Raw genomic sequence first — 17,305 nt, forward strand, 5'->3', positions numbered from 1 at the left:
GAATATTGTCTCTTGAGTTATGGTACTGACTGAAACAGCATTGGGAAATGATCGTAAACTGAGAAACTTGTTTCATTGGTGCTGTCGTTTTGTCACATACATACGTAACTTAATGCATTTCAGCATTTATTTTTATACATGCATCATCATCGTGATGATTGACGTTTCTAGTTTAGTTTTATTTCCTTGACAATAAGTACGCCCGCGCGTACTGCACCCGTTTGCATAAACAGCTGTACGACATGTGCATAAAATGTGCTAAATAAAAGCATAATGATCCATCATTTCGATTATGTATCAGTAAATGTATGCGCACCGTCAATGAATACCGTTTTAAATACGCTTCTCATTATTTTTTATATACAGGGTGGGGCAATAACTATTACCACCTTAAATATCTTCTAATTTATAAGGTCCAGAGGAAAATTTATGTAATCAAAATTATACGGTACGAAGGGGGCTAACATATGGCGATAATAATTTTTGTCCTGGTGGAGGCGCTTCGAAGATATCAAGGTCACCTTCATTTTTTTTAATAGGTTCGGTATGTTTTTTTTCCATAATTTTATAGAGGAGCTTAAAACAAGTACAGAACTCATGACACAAAATTATTGAACAAGATTAAATGTAAATGAAAAGGATAAAAAATACATTTTTATATTAAATGAAATTTACGTTTAAAAGATGTACGAAATGACGCTTTATTAGTATGTTTTGTCGGAATGTTTTGATTTTGACATTCCTCATAAATGAGGATCAACTTGTTCTTCAAACGGATACATCGATGAAAATAAATAGGATTTTAAATGTTCGACGCGAAGGCTGAGTGCGATTAGGATATCGTTCAGCGTATAAATTTTGCGCTCTCACTGAATTTTTTTGACATTCTCCATAAATGAGATCATTCTCCATCATGTCGACTTGTTCTTCAAATGAATACATCTTGCACGATTGACTCATCTATCGATACTACTTTTTATGTTTATCTTATCCTATGAACTTATTAAGATGGCCTTCAAAGGGTCTTTGTTTTCATTGAAATAAGTTTACGTCACTATTTATTTTCATCGATGTATCCGTTTGAAGAACAAGTTGATCCTCATTTATGAGGAATGTCAAAATCAAAACATTCCGACAAAACATACTAATAAAGCGTCATTTCGTACATCTTTTAAACGTAAATTTCATTTAATATAAAAATGTATTTTTTATCCTTTTCATTTACATTTAATCTTGTTCAATAATTTTGTGTCATGAGTTCCGTACTTGTTTTAAGCTCCTCTATAAAATTATGGAAAAAAAACATACCGAACCTATTAAAAAAAATGAAGGTGACCTTGATATCTTCGAAGCGCCTCCACCAGGACAAAAATTATTATCGCCATATGTTAGCCCCCTTCGTACCGTATAATTTTGATTACATAAATTTTCCTCTGGACCTTATAAATTAGAAGATATTTAAGGTGGTAATAGTTATTGCCCCACCCTGTATATCTCCGTATCTTTATCGCGAGGAGACAGTAATAAGACAATTTTTTTTTAAATGAGTACTTGAAAAACGAGAATCTCTCGATAATCTCCGAGATGACTTTATTTAACAGACCTTATTATATAATTCCTCACATTTGTCATACGATAGTACTGATCAGTATGTAAACCAGTTATACTCGGAATTCCCTCATGAATATGTTATATGTTTTTTTTTAAAACAGTTATTGTAATTTAAAAAAGTTAGTAAAAACGATGATAACGGTATAACAAATTTGCAATCTTGACGACATAATACGGGCACTTCGAATTTTATTTACAACTGAGTCTTGGGTCGTTTCTCGCGGTAAGCTTTAATGTTGGGGAGGGCTTGAACTTTCTCCACGAGTTTCTTCAACTCTGGATGATCCTTGTTCGGATCTCCTCCTAAGACAACGCCCAAATATTGGTTGTACGCAGCCCACAGGAAATCTGGCCACGACAGCTGAAAATGTAACAAATACGTCTCAGCAAAGTTACTCATCAAGAAATAAAATAACAATTTTAATAAATATCATTAATAACTCGACGGTAAAGGAAATTCAGAAAAACGTGCAACTGTTACCAGAAGAGACGCTCTTCCGCTAAACGCTAATCGAAGATCGTTACCTTGCCATTGACGAAGTGACCGCCGTTGTTCTTCACTTGAGCCTCCAACTTGTCAAGGTAGACCGGCAGTTTTTGATAGGCGATCTCCTTCAGCTTCGCTTTGAAGGTGGCGTCTTGTTCCCAATAGTATACGGATAAAGCTGCAAGAACAAACGCATCAGGACATTAATGGTGTCACGAGCACGAGGAATTTTCATGGAATGCCGAGAGAAGCGAGCGATAATGACGTGGCGAACGACAATCGTTGCACGGGAAGTGCATGGCTTGTTGATTCCAAATAGCGGCCGTTCTCTCTCGCGTGACACGTGTACTACGCAAAAGCGACATTATAAAGCCCCCCTCTCCCCCCCCCCTTGATTCCGCCCCACCCCATGTTGAGTAATCGACTCTCCCGTGGGCAACGGAATAAACCGAGAAATTACAGTATGTGCGTGCAATGCGTATATGCATGTGTGTGTTTGCGATTACATAATCGCCGGCTTGTCATTCGCCGCTCGTTCCCACTGGCTGCTGGCTACGTGTGCTCACCGTGTCTCAAGTCTTCGATATCGTCGACCACGGCGTCGATCTCCATCGCTTCGATCTCGTTGGCTCCGTACAGCTTGCCTTTCTTAGCGAGGAAGCGGGAGATGGCCTTGGACTGGTGGTACACCTTGCCGTCGATCTCCAGGATCGGCATTTGGCCCATCGGCATGTCTGCACGTTAATCGCGGAAATATGATTAAATCGGCGATATAAATTAAATAACTTTTTAACATTAAGTAAAATTTTTAATATCAATTCAATCTTTAAGATTAATATAAAATATAAATTCAGGTATATGTAAGTTTTTGCAGCGGTTAATCATGGAAATATGATTAAATAGGTGGCAATATAAATTAAATAAATTTTTAACATTAATTAAATATTTAAGATTAATATAAAATATAAATTCAGGTATATGTAAGTCTTTGCAGCGGTCACACTATGTCTCTCCTCTGTTTTTAATGAAATAACGATAATTGTATAATATGAGCGGTAACTTACTTGCTTTATGCTTGGGCCAGTCGTCGAAGTTGATCCTGACATCCTCGAACTTGATGCCGCATTGGCTCAACAAGTACCTAATACACTCCCCAAGGCCGGTGACGTTGAAGTATGTTAGCTTGTACGTCGACATGTTCTGAAAATAGCGCGGATGTCGGATATTCAGTGTACATTCAACATATTCAGCGCATTCTCCGCATCTACTTCACGCTTCGTTATGTGTAATAATTATTATTTCTTCGCGGACAATCTCTTCCCAGCAACGTCGCGCAGTCGGCAGAAACGCAACTTTGAAAAATCGTTATCTTGCATGTGGGCGTCGGTTATTAATTAATTATTTAATCTAGAAGCGAATCACGTGAAAAATAATGCTACAATTATTAATTACCTCGTAGTGTATTCTTACTCTGGTCACACGCGACGATCGAGTCTCTGGCAGCCGATGTGGTGTTTCCCTCGAACTGTGAACGACTGAGTGAACGGTCCAAGCGATACTTCACGATGCTTAGTTAGTTGCGTAAGGACACACACCGGTCTGTCAGATTGTTCCATGGAGGCACTTCATACACACGCGCGAGCGTATATACGTACGAAGCTATCGTACGTCTGTACGCGCGTGATGTAATCGAGCGGGATCCAAGGAGATAATTCGCACGAATTATCAAGCTTTTTCTGCACATTTCCCATGAAATCCGAACGTTTCGCGGCGACGCTCATTGCTAGAAATTATATTTTATTTTGCGTTAAACGGAATTCTTCTCATGATGCAAAGCAACAGGGTGAAACAACGTGCGTGTCAACTGATCGGCGTTTTAATAAGTTACAGGCGTAAAGAGCTTCATCTGATAAATGTTAAATAATATTTTAATAAATGTTTTAATTAATATTTTAATATAATATTTAAATATTATAAATCCGTACGTCCGCGCGACAGAAAAGTAACTTAAAATTATTCTGCGCTAGAGAAACTTTTTTTCCAGTCCTGGCATTATGATAAATTGTTTTTATCAACGTTGTTATATTAAGTAATTATCAACGACATTGGGTACACGCATGTACACATGTGCGTGCGGCACCGCAACGCTGTGTAATTATGCAAGTCACACGCACTTACCCGAGTAATGTTTTACATTAATCAGTCGACGCGTGTGATAACAAAAGTATCAGGACTTAATCCTTGATAACGTGTGTGGTGAGTAAATATTTTTTACCGGCGGCGATGACAGCGCAAATCCTGCGTACAATTTGCTCGCCACATGTTTCCCACATGCGACTGTCGCTTTCGCGTACCGATCCGTGCCACCAGGATTTACCGTCAATGAGACGCGTTTCGTGCCGATATTATCTGCGACGTGCATGATGTTGCAGATGCGCGTATCGTTACGTGACTCAGCTCTTCCGTACATAATACGTATACGTGTACGTACTATTAATAGTGATAATTTGTATGATGTTTTGCAACCGATCCATCTCGGGATGCAGATCCATGCAGCAGCAGATACAGATACCATGCTGAATTCTTATTTCCATGCTTAATTGAAGTGTATCCTTCAGACTTCGTGTGCGCGAAGAAGTCATTTCTGCAGCTACGTATCGAGGAATGATTCGATTACACCATGTTTCTGTGTCTTCGCCAATTCACTATTATTATTAATTACTAATAGCTTGCTAATTCAATATTAATGCTATTAATATAATATTAAAAAAATATATATGTATAATATTAAAAATAATATAATATTAATATAATTGCTACTAATGCTAGTTGCTAAAAAATTGCTACTAATATATATTACTGGTGTGAACAGCCAGTCCCCCTCGTCCGTAATTGAACCGACCTTCAATCGCGTTACTCTATGCAAACGCAAACGATGTGGCAATCGCAAAGCCACGTCATAGTGTCCCACACGGTTACTCCTATGATACAGCATTATCAGGGTTTCGCAATCGGATTAATTACCCCGCACTTTATCTTATTTGTCGTACTCGAATAAACAGTGCTCGGGAGAGATACGAGGTACTCGACCTCGGGGAACGAAATGTGGCTCTTACGTTTAGAAGCTCGCGATTGCGCCGCTTGGTGCAATCTCATGCACCGAGTCGATGGAAAATTTTTACCGACAATTCAACACGATTGCAATTGCATTGGCCTCGGCTCGGATGCGAGGTCCGTCTCATGAAATAGGAGAGAAGCCGCAACGCAATAAACGCGGAAAGGGAAACGCAGGCGTGCTATGACGAACGCTGAGCGAACGGAAGAAGTGGGAGAATAAATAAATCTGCAAGAATGAGAGATCATTAACGGAAATGAGTGATTTATTGAAGTACAAAACTATAATTGCAATCTTTGCGGAAAATTAGTATTGTCCTTATCATTGCTCCCGTGTATGAATAATAATCAGCCTCTCACGGGCATTGAGAAACATCTGATACATCTGATATATCCGGCGTGCGATTCTAAATGTGTCACCTAATAATCATAGGTACAAGCGTAGGTACAAGTAAGAATAGCACAAGGAAATAAATTCACATTTTGCTCCAATCGAGATGATTCCTTCCGCGATGGAGCCCGAATGTTCAACCGTCTGATAAGATTACGCGTCGGTCGGCGGACGCTTGGCGACCCAGCTCTTGATGGCCGGTATCTCGAGAACCTTCTGCTTGAGTTGCTTCAGACTGTCGTACGGTTCAATGATGTCTTTCCCCATCATAAAGTTCAAGTAGTCCAGGATAGCGACGAAAGTTAAGTCGGCCCAGGACAGTGCGCCACCGACGAAGTAACCGCCATTCTTCTTCACCTGATCGTTCAGACGACTCAGATAGAAGGGCACCTGTTCGTCTACCATTCGACGTTTCTCAGCTTTGACCGCCTCGTTGCTCTCGTAATGGAACAGCGCGATTTCTAACAAACAAAAAAATGAATAAATGAGCATTCTCAATGAAGCGTTCGAAATGATTAATTATGCTGAATCGAACTCGCGGATGCGCATAAATTTTATATAATTACGAGAAAATGGATCTCTATATCAATATCTTGCCGTTACGAAGAAATGATATTGAAATTAGTATCTCATCGAGATTGTGTCTGTCCGCGAAATTCTGATTGCGATGACTGAACATCCGAAAGGAATTATGAGGATGTATGAAATATCTTTTACTTACTCGAGCGTAAGTCATGTATGTTATCAACAGCGACATCGATTTCCAAAGCTTCCCAGTCGTTCTTGCCAGCAAGACCGCATTGCTTCGCCAGGTAACGGCAGATAGCCACAGACTGGTTGATCTTCTTTCCATCTACCTCGAGTACGGGCACTTGCCCGAATGGCATAGCTGAAGAATTACAGAAAAAAGTCAAAGCGCACGAATGGAAGATGTTAAAATTAAATAAATCTTACAAACAGAAAACTGCTGGAATTTCTATCTATTATACGATGAATATTAAACTATAACGATATAAGTTATTTTTAGACATATTTAAAAATTACTCATTAAATTATTTATTCAAGTTTCAAAATATTGTTCATGTTACAATTTATTAAATGAAAATTTTGCAAGTTTTTATTAAATATACAGGGTGTCCGGTAACTCACGACTCAACGCTCGTGAGTGGATAAAGCGGACTGAACTGAGTGGAAAAGTCCTAATAATAATAATAATATTATAATAATATTATAATATAATTATATTATAATATATCTTATATATAATATATCTTTTTATTATAATATTATTATAATAATTATTTTCTACGTGGCTTCATGACGCAACGATGACTTTCATCTAATTGCAAATTTCTTGGCGCATCTTGCTGTTCTACTCGGAACTGAATTCGTGCCAGTGTTTTCTTTACACAAACATACTATTTCCAATGAAACCGTATAATATATCCGCAGCATGTTGTTCATTTAGCGGTTGAATCGAGCATTGTATCCGCTCGACAATACCGATTGTCCCGTGGAGCATTATAATACATAATAAGAAACAATTAATTGCATTGTTGATAAAACTATCGTATTTTATTTCTGCGAGTTATCAGAAGACTCCTCACGCAAAACGGTAAATTTAAATTTAAGTCATCTCATTGAATATTAAAACTAAATCCAGAATACGATAATTCACTGTAAATATTTCATACTCACAAAAAATATACAATTCTTTACAATAAAAAGTAGTTTTCCAGACAATTATATCAATATATGATATTGGATTGCTGAAGCAACTGCTGACATACCAAATTTCGGAATAACGATCGACTTCAAGCAGTCACGAAATAGAATGCATATTAACAATCTGTTCTTATAGATGTACTTACTTGTCTTAAGCTTCGGCCAGTCTTCTCTGTCAAAGCGATCATCGATGAAGTCAATGCCAGCATAGCTAAACAGGAAGCGAATTGGCTCGCCCAACGCTTTAACGGGGAAGTAAGTTAGCTTGTAGACAGGCATGTTGCTGAAAAGAAAAATGCTCGTTTTTTCAGCTTCATTCTTGATATAACTCAAGGAAAATGCAAAGAATTTTTATATTTCAAGAATTAATATAATATAACCGGTCTTCTCTCTCAGAACATTATCAGAACAATTTTTTCTAATATTAGATTTGATTCAAATAATATTTTAATCAAAACTATTCTACAATTTGTATATATATTTGCATATATATTTTTGACATTAGCACATTCTCAGGAACATTTTAAAGAGTTATTTCTCAGCGAGATGTAAAGGAAAAAATAGTTTAATCGACATAGCATTACGCACTTTGCAGACAAGTTTTATTCATAGTTTTCATTTCTATTTATTCATAGTCCACCCTCAATTTGTACGTTCCTGATATTAATAAGACACGCCATTACGCAAAAGCTTATGTCTACTATCGTATTTCTGATCAATATGAATATTCGCTATGACCTACATTATGATTCTAAATTATTATCTATTCCAAATTATTATATCAAACTAATTAATTGTCGTTTTGATGTTATTGCTTCACTATTGCGCAATAATTGACCTACTTTCCCGCGTAACAATCAACAGGTATTAATTAAGCCGGTTGATATTCATACACTATACAATAAAACACTTGTTTGCAATATTGTGCAATCCTGAATTAAGTCAATTTGTTTAGATATTAAAGCAAGAATGCAGAAGATATATTTACATTTACTCAAGAGAAATTCCACACGAGAAATGAAGTCTGCCAGCTCCGGTCACGGACAGTCACCAACTAGTGATACTGCCGGCGAAACTAGCGATAAATTTATTCATTGCTTGCCCCTACTACTCGGCTTACCCCCATAACCGAATCTTATTGTGACTTTCGATATAGGGTACACGTTAGGCTCCAAGAGAAATTTACTAGGTAGACACAAGTCACCTTAGTAGCAGTCCTCTTTTCTGAGTGAAAACCTTTTTTAGTAGCAGTGTTCAGGGCATCTATCACGTAACTTTTCCCCTAGGATGGAAAATGAAAAATGAAAATTTCTTCATCTCAGTAGCAAATCATAACGTAAAAGTTCACGCGAAATTTTCATTTTTCGTTTTTCATCTTAGGGGAAAAGTTACGTGATAGATGCCCTTATCTGAACAAAAACCTTTTTGACGATATTCGAAGAACGCGTGCGTGTTATCGCGTGTTTTTAAGACTTTTATCTTATTTAAAATTCTCCGTCATAAAAAATTAGATAACTCTTTTTTTCGATATATACGTATAAACACATTGATAAGTCAGCTATCATTTCATTTATATTTCATCTGACTGGTCAATATCGAATGTATAACATTAAAATTTTTATAAAGATAATCTGTACGAAGGCGAAGTAAAAGAAGATAAAGAATTCTCACTCGAGCTTCTACACATTAAATTATTAAAAATGGATTTTACAATTAAATACACGCGACAGTTAAAATTATAGATTTTGTATATAAATATAAAATTTGTGAATATATTTAATTTGAATTAATGTTCCGAGTTACTTGATGGTGTAAAAATATGAAATAAAAATATAAGCAAGAATATAAATAATTTGTATGAGAATATGTATCGTACACATTGAAGAATTTAAAGAAATGAATTAGAATGGACTCCTGATTTGGTAATCATAAGGATATTTTAAATTCATAGATAAAAAAGGCTAAATTTGTACGAGTGCAAAATTTTTATTTGCTCAAATAAGTTGTGAACACGCAAGTCATTTCATGTGTCATCACTCCTGATAAAAAATTGTTATTTTCGCAATGTGATAAAACTCGTAAGAACTTGAGATTGTGACTGACACGACCTTATTTAACAGACGAGTGATCCGCGTAACACAATTACACGTACAATTGTATATATATACAATACATACGTACGTATGTACAATAATAACAATTCAATTAAAATATCAAATATGCAATGTTATATGTACACGTGCTGTCACAAAATTCTTTACGTAATCTCGACATACAGCATTGATAGAAACTCTACATTAGAATTTCTGCACGGTATAAATTTCTAATAAAATCCGCGTGCGAAATATAAAATGTACGTACTACATCTCAACTTTCCCGTATTCGTAATATACAGTATACATTATACTGAACATTTCGTATATACAAAACGTTATATAACATACAAATCTAAATTAACGCAAATTACAAAAGAATAAGCAGTTACATTCAAAGTATAAAATACGCCTTGCCTATCAGTAGAAAAAGAGACGTTTATCACAGTGAAGTCTTTTGAGAGACGCGCGCTTGCCTGCACACTTTTCGCTTACATACATCTCATGCCACTACATGTGAAACATCTGCCCAATAATGGCGAAATTCTTGACGGGGGTATTCATTTCGGGAATATCAGCACTCGAGTGCAGGCTCGACGAGACGACTGCGGTGCTCGCCGTGTGCGCCGCACTCGTCCGTTGAACGTTGTCCACGTAATTCTTGCCCGTCTGCACGTTCAGAGTACTATTGACTACGCTCAGCTGCGCCTGCGGCAACGTATTGATGATGGGCGTGATGACCGAGGGGGATGCCGCGGAAACGCCGCCGGCGACGATCTGAGCGGCCGACTGACCGTAGGCGGCCTGTTGCGCGTTTTGCGCCACGCTCGGCTGATAATTGTTGTACTGCGCCTTGCACTTCTTCTCGTGCACGAACAGACTGCCGGAATGGCTGTACGCGGTGCCGCATATCTTGCACGCGTACGGCTTCTCGCCGGTGTGCGTGAAACGGTGCTCCTTGAGGTATTTCAGCCGGCGGAACGACTTGCCGCAGGTTTTGCAGTGATAATTCGCCTCGCCGGTGTGCGTGGTGATGTGTGCCTTGAGGGTGCAAGACTTGGCGAAGGCCGCGCTGCAGTACTGGCAAACGAACGGCCGGTCGCCCGTGTGGGTCCGCTCGTGATTGATGCAGTTCGAGTTGGACGTGAAGCCGCGGCCGCAGTACTTGCACACGTGCGGCTTGTAGCCGGTGTGCGTGCGCATGTGGAACATCAGCCCGGTGTTCTGGCGGAACGTTTTGCTACATATGTGGCAGAGGAAGCGCTTGAAGTTCGCGTCCTGCTGCTCCTTGGCACGCTCGTGGATACGGAGGTGCCGCTGTAACTTGATCTCCTTTTCGAACGACTTGTTGCACTCCTCGCACGTGTACGGCTTCGACTTCTCCGGGCCGCCTCTTTCCAGATGGTCCTTGCTGCTCGCGCAGTACGGATCCCGCTTCGTCTCGTGCGCGTTCACCTGATGCTTCACCAGGGACTTCTTCGTGTCGTACGACTTGCCGCAGAGCTTACAAGGAAAACCCTTGCCCTCGTTGTCCGAGTCCAACTCCTCCCTTATCCAGCTGTTTATCAGCTTGATGGCCGACTTGTCGTCAGGCGGTTTCTGCGGTTCTGAGCATACCTTGCTCTCGTCGTGGCCGTACCTATCCTTGTGGCTTTTAAGTCTATCCGGCCGGAAAAACTTCATGTTGCAAACGTTGCAGACGTATTTCTTCTCATCGTGTACCAACAGATGACGTTGGAGAGCTCTCTCGGTGGAATAACGCTTGCTGCAGTGCTCGCAGTGATAGAACGACGCGTCGCACGAGGGCTCGAATCTGTCGTCGCTGGAATCGCTGTTCAACAGATCCGAGCTCCTCTGCTCCGCTCTTACGCTACGTTTCCTCAGTTCCCTCGTCGTGCCGTCGTTCTCACTTTGTGACTTCTCGTCATTCGTCGTTTCCTCGTCCTTGCCGGTTAACAACATATTGTGAGATTCGTCAGAAGATTCCAGAATATTCTCGGATTTTCTCTTGTCCCGTATCTCTTTCAGTATACAGAAAACTTCCTTGGGATTCACCTTTTTGTGTACGTTCAGGTGTCTGACCATGGTGTCGGTCTTCCTGAAGCTCTTGTTGCATATCCTGCACGACACCGGCTTTGGCTTCTCCTTCGTTTTGTGCAAATTAACGTGCTTGAGTAGTTTATCCAGGCAGAAAAATTCCTTATCACAGTCATCGCATTTGAACTTTTTCTCATTATGAGTCAGCGTGTGTCTATCTAAAGACTTCTTACTGGAATATAATCTATCACATTTCGAACATTTATACTGTAATTCGTACTCGGACGTTTCATCCGTTCTACTGTGGGCATTCCTCGTTCTTGTGTGGCACTCGCTATCGCTGGCGTCGCGTTTGACGCTCTTTTTGATATACCTTCGCTGCCTCTCCTTATAATTTTTCAAGTTCTCCATAGATGTGACTCTTTTGAACATAGTAAATCTTCTCGTCCGGCAAGCTTCCTTTTTAGTTGCTTTCTCGTATCCTACTTGCTTAGACTTACTAACACAGTCCATATCCAGTTCATCATCTATTGGGATATCCTCTACATGATTGATTTCGCTCGGGACATTTAAAACTTGCTCACGTCTCATGACTCCTTTTGATTCTGTTGCATAGCTACTTTTGTGTACATCGATCTCGTCGTTTACACTCAACTCAGCATTGTGCTCCGATTTGATTGTATTCGAGGTAAAAAATAGGTCGGTTTGACAAGATTGATCCTGCAATGAGGAATTAGAAAAGAGATGTAAGTGATCAGCTTACAAATGTTGGAATTACTATTTTTCTTTAGACAAAAACAAAAGTACCTTCACGGGAACACTGTCGGTGACAATATACTTCTTCAACGCTTTCCCGTACAGCCTTCTGAGCTCCATGTCTGATCTCTGACACTGTTGTCGCAGTTCATAGGCAACGTTGACTTTGATCATACATCTGGTACAGATGCTTGTGGGCAAACCATCATCCTGCAGAACCTGTAAGCAAACTGTCCCGCGTAAGCAATACACCATAGCACTCGTACGATGTGAGAAAGAAAAAGGAAAACAAAAAGGAGACGGACCTCCACACCACTGCACAGTTGCAGCTTCTCCGACAGCATGAAGGTGTCACTCGGATTATTCCAGTCTTTACGAAAAATGCACTGATTGTCGTGATCCATGGACAGACACACGCGGCACAGGCTGACGTCGTGACTCGCCGGGATCAACATATCGCCGTGGATCTCCATCGGGAACCGATGCGCGTTCGAGCAACGAGCCTCTATTTTCTCTCTTTCTTCTTTTTCCTCTCTCTCTCTCTCTCGCTCCGTGGTTTTCTTGCCCTCTCCCACGAAGGGCCGCGAACGCCAAATTCGCGTGGACGCTTTCACAGGATCGGTGACTTTCCACGCGACGTCATCGTCGAAACTTGAAATCGTTGTCCGCACGCACACAACCCGTCACATCGTTGTGTGCTGCACACGTCTCGCGGCTCCTCGTCGCGACTCGCGCCCCTGAACGTCGTCAACACGCTATCTCTCATCGCTCATCGAGGTTTCTCAGCGCGACCTGCTGTCGCACGTCCGAACTATTAGGTTATCTTCGCTCTCGCTTCGCTCGGTTCGTCGCGACCGCGGGATGTCATAGTCGGTCGGCGTGTTGTTTATTATCGCGACAGACCGAGGGAAACGATTGTTCCTGTTAAACAGCCACCTCCTCGCCTTCACCATCATGCCTGTGAGTTGTGAAATCTGCACGTGGACCTTCGAGCCCCTCGCGCGATCGCGAGGGCGTAACCTAACCGTGTCACTGTACTGTCACTCGCAGCTAAGTTCACAGCTTGGATTATTCCATTCTTGTTTCTCAAGTATTCGTGTATACAATTTGCATTCTACGTCAAAACATTCCAAGAACACAACATATCGTTGAATGATTTCGAAGCTTGCAAAAAGCTTGCAAAAGCTTGTCGGATTGTGTGTACATAGCTGTACTGACTGGAAAGATGAGTCATTTTACGGAAGCTCGATAACGATGACAGTAGGAAGTATTTTGGTTGACATGGCACGTTCCTGTTCCGTTGTTATCAACGAAAGAGGAAAATCCTACAAATTTCTGCAAGCTTCCAATAATTCGAGAATTATCGCGCAGTAGTAATTGAATTTCAGACAATGCATTTACTATGCAATAATACAAACAACTAATATTGTATTATTGACAAGTGTCTGCTGCAGATTATTAGCATGGATTAGACATATGCACTCACTTTATGAATTTGTAAGATTATAATTTGTGATCTCTTTTTTTGTTTAAATTTCCAGGCATACCATTCAAGCTTTACCAAGAGCCATGGCACCATCGGAAATATGGCGCTGTTGCCGATCAAAACCACATTTAGAGGTCCAGCACCTCCCTTCAACAACAAGGAACAAGATATAATTGACGAGGCATTATACTTCTTCAAGGCAAATGTGTTTTTCAGGACGTACGAGATCAAGGTAACACTCTTAAAAACACTCTCACTATCATAAGAGCCATAGAAGCAAACTGTATCCATCAAATTGCACTTTTATATCGCAGAGCGAGGCTGACAGGGTTTTAATCTATATTACTCTCTTTATCACGGAGTGTTTAAAAAAATTACAAAAATGTGCGACCCAGCCGCAAGCCATGAACGAGATGTTCTCTCTTGCTATCTCCAAATTCGATGTTCCCGGTGATCCCGGCTTTCCTTTGAATTCCGTGTATGCCAAACCGAGCAGTCCTGCCGAAGCGGGTGAGTATCGAGCTCGCAGAGAGCGCCGCTATATAATTTTAAATATTAATATTTTCGCGTATTCTTGTTCTCGATAAATTAAATGTTATTTTTCATTTCAGATCTCATGAGACAGTATCTCCATCAGATCAGGCAGGAGACTGCTGTCAGGATTGTCGAAAAGGTATATGGTGAGGCTGGGAAGCCGAGTAAATGGTGGCTCTGCTTCGCGAAAAAGAAATTCATGGACAAGTCGCTGTCAGGACCCGGGCAATGAGAGTTCTTCTGTATATTGTTTTTAAATTAACTTCCTTTATAATTGTTTTAAAATATATGTGATCAAAATATAAAGAAGTCAATTCAGTTAGAATTTTTACCCATTATTACTGTTATATCACATACAATACGTACAGTTCGGTAACTTTTCCTCTAGTAAAACATCATGAAATTGTTTAACGAATTAAAGATTTCACATGTACCGCTGTAAGATTTCTAAAGCGCAGAAAAAAAAAAGAAAATGGATTCCTGTAAGTTTTACAATTTTTAGGAAAGAAGTATTTATTCTTTTTTTTACAGGATACGTCATGATATTGACACAGCATGACACGCGGCAATAAAATGATGTATCTTGTATGTACGACGTAGTTAGAAATGAAATAATTATCGCTTCCTGCGAAGCGACAGCGTGTTTCGCCTCTTCCATGCGGCGTGACGTGAGCCGCCGATCGTTTGCGAGTAACGATGTCCCTTGCCTAATCCACGCGAGCTTCTGCCAGCAGAGGTCTTGCCACGAAGTTCACGGTGTTTCTGCACCGCGTTGCATATCCAGTTCACCTTAGGATCATTACGTATTGCCTGGAACGAAAGATTTGTTATTAATAATTTAATAAATTAAATAATAATTATTAAAAACAATTCGACAAGTAAATTCTCGTAACAGCTATCGAAAATTTATCCTCGTGTTCAGACATCCAAGGAAGATAAAAAATCATGGTCACTCTCATTCTTGGTATAAAGTATCATCATTGCGAGGATCATTAAAGACGAATATATCAGCTTAATAGTTAAAATAAAATTTTTTATAAATAATAATTAACAATTTTAATATGGTTTACCTTGTGGGCAGGATCAACCAGAATAACTTCATAGTATTTGTATGAAGAGTCTTGGGCTACCCAGTAACTGTTCAGTACTCGCAAGCCACCGCAATGGCGTCCGACACGTTCCTGCAAAGAAACATCATGTAGCGAAGAATACTGATGAGAGGAAAGTTAGATATTGAATGAACAATAATTTTCAGACATCCAAGGAAGAAAAATAATCAATATTTCTCATTAATAAAATTCTATTATCATTTTTAACAAGAAAAATAATTTATCTGTTTGATATAACAGTAACAAAATTCTATAATTTTCATGTATTTTTGTCAGAAAGTACTCGTATCTCCCCATTGAAATGTAAGAGTGGTGCATGGTACAATTCATCATACAAAGACTTTAGATTTCTAAAATGTTTTGCGTAACTGTGTACATGTCTTTCAATTTCTTACCTCGGCAACCGATTGCAGTTTTCTCGTAGGTTTCAGTTGGTTGACTCCGTGGCTCTTAGGCTTGCCATAGGTCGCGCCCTTAGGGACTGGGCGCTTGCGACCACCACGGCGCACGCGGATTCTAAAGATGACAAAACCTGCATCACAAAATCTCTTGTTCATTCTAGGTTATGACCACGTGGATTTTCATCGTGAAGTCGATCAATTTTATCAGTACGCCATGGTATGCTTCTCCTCAGAAAAAGTCAGAGTGGTGCATGAACCAAATCATCATTTAATCTTTTCTTTCATGTGTGAAACGTGCTTGGTTTGAATCTCAAGTGCAACTACCGATTAAATAAATTCGACACATTATAATTACACAAAATCATTATTACTAAATCCATTCTTTCTCGGCAAACAGAAAAAAATATAAATAATATAAAACATATCGGAAAATATCGAAAATAACAAAGAAACTTGAAAATTGTGTGATGCCGCTACGCTTCCACTCCACGTGCCGACAGATACAGATATTCTCAAGAAATTACATAAAAGTTTTCCAAACTGTCTTTAGTAACAAAAATTGCAATCACGAAGCACTGCAAAGTATCGAATAAATAAATGAGAATTCTTACCTTGCTTAGCTTTGTAACCCAGACGACGAGCTTTATCGGGCCTAGACGGTCTGGGGGCACGATGAATCTTCGTTAATTGGCGGTAGTGCCAGCATCTGATGCGCAACAAGCAGCGGAGCACATCGCTCTGCTTCTTGCGGTACAACTCCGTCACATACTTATGCCCCGCCATCGCGACTTCCTGCACAGATGCGATCGACAAGCCGTTAATTGGTGCATCGTTTGCGATTCCGGCAGCACGGCGCTAATATTTTTTTAACGTAAACAAATCGTTTTGCCTCACGCACGCTTAAATTATCGTTTGCAAGAGACGCTCTCAGGAATTTGCGAACGCGCTAACGGAATACAATCTTCCTCGAGGCCCTCGAGGAACACGAACGCGAAGTGCGGCGAGTAACTTTGAGGTTAGCATTCTTGTTAAGGAAAATATAATTGATCGGCGCGAGGGTACAAGAAAAATAACAGAATATCTCGAACGGGAAAGCGCAGTGAACGATCTCGTCGCGTCGCGATTTCCGTATTACTCGGGATGCCTACGATACAGCACGATTTTTATTAAACGTCACTCACCCGCCACGACGAAGGAAGCCAAGGAAAGAATCGATCTCTTCTCCGGTCTACAAAGTGCCTGCAAAATGGCTCGAGAGGGCGCACACTTCACATGGCTCTCGGAGACCTGAGTAGCAGCTCTGCGAACTATGAACACAAACTTCTGTCGATAATTCTGCAGACGCAGATTTGGCGGGATATAAATACACGTACAATTTGCAATTCCTGCAGGGGAGGGAAGAGAGGGATTGCAAGTATAAAAAGTCATCTGGGTCAGATTGAAAATTACATCAGAATACAGAAACACGTTCTTCCGCTTATAATTTATTTTATCCGATGATTTGGTGAAAACGTATTTTATCGCAATAGTTTCTTCTATCACTTTAATCGTTTAATCCAAT

At 39.9% G+C, this 17,305-nt stretch overlaps 6 protein-coding genes across 6 annotated transcripts; 1 reads left to right on the plus strand and 5 right to left on the minus strand.

The window, feature by feature from the left end:
* Nucleotides 1-1,565: 1,565 nt before the first annotated feature.
* On the minus strand, nt 1,566-3,693 carry LOC105283119 (glutathione S-transferase). Its single transcript, XM_011345590.3, has 5 exons — nt 3,551-3,693; nt 3,163-3,298; nt 2,665-2,832; nt 2,137-2,276; nt 1,566-1,972 (listed from the first exon to the last, which is right to left on the minus strand). Exons 2-5 carry the CDS (start codon nt 3,293-3,295, stop codon nt 1,805-1,807), a joined length of 609 nt encoding a protein of 202 aa, XP_011343892.1. The 5' UTR covers nt 3,296-3,298; nt 3,551-3,693; the 3' UTR covers nt 1,566-1,804.
* A 100-nt stretch (nt 3,694-3,793) lies between these two features.
* Nucleotides 3,794-4,863, minus strand: LOC105283120. Its single transcript, XM_020032904.2, has 2 exons — nt 4,374-4,863; nt 3,794-3,881 (listed from the first exon to the last, which is right to left on the minus strand). Exons 1-2 carry the CDS (start codon nt 4,671-4,673, stop codon nt 3,876-3,878), a joined length of 306 nt encoding a protein of 101 aa, XP_019888463.1. The 5' UTR covers nt 4,674-4,863; the 3' UTR covers nt 3,794-3,875.
* A 590-nt stretch (nt 4,864-5,453) lies between these two features.
* Nucleotides 5,454-8,438, minus strand: LOC105283121 (glutathione S-transferase). Its single transcript, XM_011345592.2, has 4 exons — nt 8,317-8,438; nt 7,475-7,611; nt 6,325-6,492; nt 5,454-6,064 (listed from the first exon to the last, which is right to left on the minus strand). The coding sequence occupies exons 2-4, from the start codon at nt 7,605-7,607 to the stop codon at nt 5,757-5,759; spliced, it is 609 nt and encodes a 202-aa protein (XP_011343894.1). The 5' UTR covers nt 7,608-7,611; nt 8,317-8,438; the 3' UTR covers nt 5,454-5,756.
* An 857-nt stretch (nt 8,439-9,295) lies between these two features.
* Nucleotides 9,296-12,836, minus strand: LOC105283122 (zinc finger protein 665). The gene is made up of 3 exons (XM_011345594.3): nt 12,520-12,836; nt 12,266-12,433; nt 9,296-12,178 (listed from the first exon to the last, which is right to left on the minus strand). Exons 1-3 carry the CDS (start codon nt 12,685-12,687, stop codon nt 9,932-9,934), a joined length of 2,583 nt encoding a protein of 860 aa, XP_011343896.2. The 5' UTR covers nt 12,688-12,836; the 3' UTR covers nt 9,296-9,931.
* Nucleotides 12,837-13,027: 191 nt separating this feature from the next.
* LOC105283123 (actin-related protein 2/3 complex subunit 3) lies at nt 13,028-14,534 on the plus strand. Its single transcript, XM_011345596.3, has 4 exons — nt 13,028-13,174; nt 13,756-13,932; nt 14,015-14,210; nt 14,312-14,534. The coding sequence occupies exons 1-4, from the start codon at nt 13,169-13,171 to the stop codon at nt 14,464-14,466; spliced, it is 534 nt and encodes a 177-aa protein (XP_011343898.1). The 5' UTR covers nt 13,028-13,168; the 3' UTR covers nt 14,467-14,534.
* A 21-nt stretch (nt 14,535-14,555) lies between these two features.
* Nucleotides 14,556-17,052, minus strand: LOC105283130 (60S ribosomal protein L15). Its single transcript, XM_011345607.2, has 5 exons — nt 16,926-17,052; nt 16,356-16,536; nt 15,739-15,875; nt 15,305-15,415; nt 14,556-15,044 (listed from the first exon to the last, which is right to left on the minus strand). Exons 2-5 carry the CDS (start codon nt 16,525-16,527, stop codon nt 14,850-14,852), a joined length of 615 nt encoding a protein of 204 aa, XP_011343909.1. The 5' UTR covers nt 16,528-16,536; nt 16,926-17,052; the 3' UTR covers nt 14,556-14,849.
* Nucleotides 17,053-17,305: the final 253 nt, after the last annotated feature.

The sequence above is a fragment of the Ooceraea biroi genome, chromosome 3, assembly GCF_003672135.1.
Source record: "Ooceraea biroi isolate clonal line C1 chromosome 3, Obir_v5.4, whole genome shotgun sequence".
Lineage (NCBI taxonomy): Eukaryota > Metazoa > Arthropoda > Insecta > Hymenoptera > Formicidae > Ooceraea > Ooceraea biroi.